Raw genomic sequence first — 6,000 nt, 5'->3', positions numbered from 1 at the left:
TTCTTCAAATTTTCTCAGAAAATGCCTCCATGTATTGTTTGAGAAAATAAAGAATAAATTTACAATATAAAATATCAAATTAAATAAGACTATAAAATGAGACTATAAAATCATAATAATAATATAATTTATCTTTACATTTACTACACATTTATATTTTTAATTATTACATATCTAATATATAATCTAATTTTTTTTTAATTTTATTTTTTAATATTATATAAAGAATGACATAAATATTATTATATATAGCAAACATTGAATATGAATAAATGGTAATATTCAATGCAATCAAAAAAAAGAAATGATCTACAAATATGAGATAACTGTATAAACGTCGTTATGTGGCTTCATTCGTAAGTGTAAATATAACTTGAGATATTTATTGTCAGTTGACTTACACATGATTCAAAATAGATCAAAGTGATGCGTTCACTGACCCTGGTTTAGAATTCTTGATAAACAATATTTAAATTATTAAATAATTAAATGTATAAAGTCTGCAAAAAATACTCTATCTAACTGAAACTTGATTAATCTATTTAACAAAATGTAAAATAAAATAAGAAAAATAAGAAAATTACATGTTTCAATAATATAAAACACAATTTAAATTATTTTAAATAAACTTAACTTATTTTGTATTTTAAAAAACATAATACTATTTTAAAATGATCACGTAACTTGCATGGCATTATTGCAAGTCTAACGTAAAGAAGACATCACATGCATAATATATTATTTTAGAATAATTAGTTAAGAGATAGTGAGAGTTTATGCGAATGAAGTGTAGATTAAGCAGACAATGAAAGTATTAAGAAGTCTCGTTTGATGAGAGTATCTGCTGTAATCACTTTTTCTGTTTCATATTAATCATATGCGATTAATAATATGCAACGGTATGATGATGACGAGCTTATGTCATGCATGTAACTTATTAAAACCAATTAAGTAATACAATACTAAACCTTTTTTAAAGATATAGCTCATCATTTCTTATATCTACAAACTATATTTTGAACATTATATTTTGAACAGATTAAAAAGATGATAAATATATATTTATAATTAATTTATTATATATTTATAATTAAATATCTTATTTAATTATAAATATATAATAATTAATAATATAAAATATATAATAATTTAATTTATATATATTTATAATTAAATATCTTATTTATACCTCTTATTTTATGTACCTACTTATGTTTATAAATATTAATAGAATATGTCCAGTTTTAAGTTAAATTTCTATTCTGTGCAAGATTCAACTTTACATTTTGTTTTTTTATAAATATTAATCGCAAAGTTCAGGTATTGCGTCTCAAAAATCCATGTTTTTGTGTAATGTGCAAACAAATAAATAATAACTTTAAAAATAAAAATATAAATTAATTAATAAATAATTAATTTAATTAATTATATTATAAGTAACACAAAGTTAATTAAAATTATAAATAATATAATTTTTATAATAATATTTCATTATATATATCAAAGAATTCTTCATTATAAGCTAATTTTGCTAATGTTTGACCCTTTACCTATTCCATAATCTTCTTTGGAAACCTTGATCTAACTGTCGTTGTATAGCATTTGTATATAGTTGCCATATCATGCATGCTAGGCTATTAAGACATATCACATAAATTGTCATACTACTCCATTACAAACAAAATATAATAATTGTACCATCCAATATCATTTTTAATACAAATGTGAATAATCATTTGAGCCATTCCATGGTATTTTTACTTACTGAATACGAATCTATTATCTAAATGTGATTAGTATGTCACACACAATTTTGAGAAAAATGATATCAAAAAAATTAAAAAAACAATGATTTTGAGATTAGACTTTCATGTCGTTATAGTATTGGTAGACTTTTTTATACATTTCATTAATGTCTAACAATACTATAACGTTATATATATAATGTTATAGTATTGTCAAACTAGAGTGAAGAAAAAATTTTAAATTATTTTTTTCAATATTTTAACAAGTTCTTAGCAATATTTTTAATAGAAGTAAGTACTAAAAGCTTTTATCGCATCTTTATCTGTTGCTTAATTATTGTCATATGCAACATTTAACATTGAAAGAGTTATTATATTTTGCTTATCTTTATTTTACAATATCCTTGTATTTTTACCTTTATTTTATAATAGCCTTGTGTTTTTTTTCTAATTTCCGTTACTATCACAATTTGCGATAACAAATATTAAGCAAATATTAAGCATTAGACAAAGACTCAATAAAAGCCTCTAATATCTACTTTTATTAAACAAATATTATTAAAAAAATATATTGCTGTGTGGACTTATTAAAATCTTGAAAAAACTAATTTATATATATATAAACTACGGACATCTTGACAAGAGTTACTTCATTGTGTTTAAGCCACTTCTCGAAGAACTAGCTCAAAGAAATCACAAGCTTAAGTCACAGTGAGCTGTGGTCTCATACTTTCCTAGAACCAATGAATAATAAGCTAAAGAGCCGCTGTCTAATTATAAGGATATCAGTTTGGTGGATCCCAAGGTCGGTATATTGTTATATGTTTAATATTGAAACTATATATATATATATATATATATATATATATATATATATATATATAAAACATCGGTAGCCAATTTTTTTATAAATTTCATTAATGTCACGCGAAAGTATCAACTTTTAACATCTTTTTTTTGTAATATTGTCTTTTTTTAAAATAAATCTTCGTTTTCGAAATATATATAACAATTTGAAAATAACTCTTTTTTCATATAATAAATGGAAAAGACTTTTTATTCTATCTTAATTCTTATGTGGAAAGTAAGTGCTTTTGTAGTTACATAAAATCAAATCATACTGAATTAAAAAGCAATATAAAATTTATAGAACATAATATGAAACATTATAATAAAAGTTATTTTCAAATTGCTATATATATTTTTTTTAGCTATATATATAATCATTTGGCCTCATTTCAAAATCATTGTGGCCTTTTTGACGTCATTTTTCTCAGAATTGTAACGTAATAGCTAAATTTGAATAACGATTCGTGTTCAATAAACAAAAATACATCAAAAATGACTTCATATTGAAAAAAAAAGATCACATTTTGTCGAAGATGCAGAATACAAAGACACAAGATTTTTAATTGTTAATTACTAAAATGAAAAAATATTTTAAATTAGTTTTTTCAAGATTTTAATAAGTCCACAATATATTTTTGTTTGTTTAATAAAAGTAGGTATTAGAGGCTTTTATTGAGTCTTTGTCTATTGCTTAATATTTGCTCAATATTTGTTATCGCAAATTGTGATAGTAACGGAAATTAGAAAAAAAAACAAGGATATTGGCTATTATAAAATAAAGATAAAAATACAAGGATATTGTAAAATAAAAATAAGCAAAATATAATAACTCTTTCAATGTTAAATGTTGCATATAACAATAATTAAGCAACAGATAACGACGCGATAAAAGCTTTTAGTACTTACTTCTGTTAAACGAAAAAATATTGCTATGAACTTGTTAAAATATTGAAAAAAATAATTTAAAATTTTTTTCTCCATTCTAGTAGTCAACAGTTAAATCTCGTGTTTTTGCATTGATTACACTAATTCAGATTCTAATCAGTATCTAATGATACGGCTTTAGATATAGGTCAAGAAAAAAGAGAATAATAAATAAATAAATAAATAAATAAAAAATAATAAAGTAATCGTTTACTTACTCATCACGTCGAATTGAGGCAGCCACTTCTTCACCATAACATTGTCCAGCTTACGTGGCAGTTCGTCAACTTCCCACTTCCAGATTACTTTCCGCGGTATCGAACCAATTACATTTAATATCGCATCTAATTTTTCCTGTGATGCTGAAGACATCTTGATCATAGAGCCAAAGTTGAAATAGAGCACCCCCTCATGCGCATTGTCAAGGAAATCAGTTATGTCTTTCGGTAGCGAATTAATTTTAGACGGAATGTGAAGCCCACTGATTTCCACTATATTCGGTAAGTGAGCTCTATTGCCGTGAAGACTCTTGTGAGTGTTTATCAGCAAAGCCTGCGATTGCTGAGCAATTTTTTTCAGCTTAGGAAGATCTGAACCGAAGACCTTGTTAGCGAAAGCTTGATCAACAGATCGAAACCAATATTCGTAGACCGCTTTAGACATTATTGTCCACAACACATTTTGCATGCGGTCGAAAAAATCTAGAGGTCTAATGAGACCAAGAAATATTGTTGGAATATAACTGAGATCAACCGAGTTACCCATGTCCATGTTGGTCCACGGCATGATTTCATGTGATGACAGAGACATATAAGGCACCTTAAATCGATGAACAAAACCCAAATAACAATCAGTGTTAAAATTCTCCGTCAATATCAAATCGAACTTTTCATCGGACTGAAGAAACTCTTTGACGGCTGAGCTCTGCAGACCTTTATCACATGCGTGATCAGCCATCATCCTTAGTATGAAGAGCTCTTTCAGAGGACGAAACCACGTGTGAGTCATTTGTTTGAGATCTACAACGTTCACGAAGATACCGACTTTGGAATCTACCAAACTGATATCCTTATAATTAGGCAGCGGCTCTTTAACTTTGTCATTGTCAGTTCTAGGAAAGTATGAGATCACAGTAAGCTCGTGACCTCTTCGAGCTAGTTCCTCGAGAAGCGGCTTAAACACAATGAAATGACTCTTGCCAAGATGTCCGAAGACACCAAGTATTTTGTATTTCGTCTTAGTATTGTTTACGAAGATGGTCTGATTGACGGTCAAACTGCACGTAGAGAACACCACGATTAGAAAGAGAGCGATGAATGGATGTATCCGCATGTTGTAAATACGTCAAGGTAAGTCTGTTAAGTGGATATAAATAGATTAATTTCACCAAGCAATCGATCTTCGCCGCAAGTCTCCGTCGACTAGTAGTCAGTCAGTTCGACTCGCGTGCGACTATTTCTTCGATACGTAACCGACTACTACTCGACTGTCTGGCTCGACTATATGCGTTACTAATGTGACGGCGGTAGGGATGCCTCACATGCATATCTCCTCTCCTTCCTTTTCTAGATAAATTATTCTCTCAGCACGATAATTACTAACCAAAGTACATCAAATAATAATGTTGATTCATTATTATAAAAAAGTAATTAAAAATTAATCAGCATAATTTTTTAATAATAACAAATACAAATTTCATTTCGATTTTCAAAATTATTAATGCTTGAAAATGTTTGAAATTGTTAATAGATTAGAAAAATTAAGTTTTAGTGTGTGTGTGTGTGTGTGTGTGTGTGTGTGTGTGTGTGTGTGTGTGTGTGTGTGTGTGTGTGTGTGTGTGTGTGTGTGTGTGTGTGTGTGTGTGTGCGTGTGTGCGTGTGCGTGTAAACGGATTAAAACGTCTTACGAAGTTGCCTAGTTTCCATTCTCGTCTTTCTCTCTATTGAGTTGTCTTCAAATTTTTCGCACTCATTGCCTTTCTAATTCCAGACTTTCTAATTCTAAGATTAATTCTTTTCAAGTCTTCCTCTCTACTTTAAAAATATCCATAGTAAAATCTATTTAGAAAGTCGGTGATGGATGATTATTAAATCTTTTATGTATATTATTATTTATTAATTATGAGAATCATAGAATCTAAATTTATTTATTCAATTCTTATAGATGTAATAAAATTTTTGTATTCTTTCTATTCTCGTTATTTATCATGTATTTAAATTATTTCAAAATAATGATTTTCATAAGTAATCCTCATATAATAACAATGCAATTTTAAATCTATTATTAATTAAATTAGCTATAATCAATTAGTTTATTAGGATTATTACAGAAAAATAAATCACTGATAAAAAAAAATGTTGAGATCATTTACGTATCTCATGGCTGTTATATGCAGTTATTATATGTTACGTAAGTATCAACAAGGATAAAAGTCTTTACGCAGTATCAAACAGTAATATTAAATAGATCTTATTCTTGATGC

General features: G+C 27.1%; 1 protein-coding gene across 2 annotated transcripts in view; it reads right to left on the bottom strand.

Moving 5' to 3' along the window:
- Positions 1–4,850, bottom strand: part of LOC105432303 (UDP-glycosyltransferase UGT5) — a 70,763-nt gene extending 65,913 nt beyond the window's left edge. For both annotated transcript variants that reach the window (XM_089084004.1, XM_011647048.3), the window contains exon 1: positions 3,737–4,850. In XM_089084004.1, coding sequence (XP_088940130.1) covers positions 3,737–4,850 — 1,114 coding nt within the window. The remainder of the gene's footprint in view (positions 1–3,736) is intronic.
- Between the last annotated feature and the right edge of the window lie 1,150 nt (positions 4,851–6,000).

This window comes from Pogonomyrmex barbatus, unplaced genomic scaffold (assembly GCF_055798465.1).
Source record: "Pogonomyrmex barbatus isolate J1 unplaced genomic scaffold, ASM5579846v1 scaffold1, whole genome shotgun sequence".
NCBI lineage: Eukaryota > Metazoa > Arthropoda > Insecta > Hymenoptera > Formicidae > Pogonomyrmex > Pogonomyrmex barbatus.
Note: the sequence above shows the minus strand (reverse complement) of the source record. Positions and strands in the feature narration are given on the sequence as shown.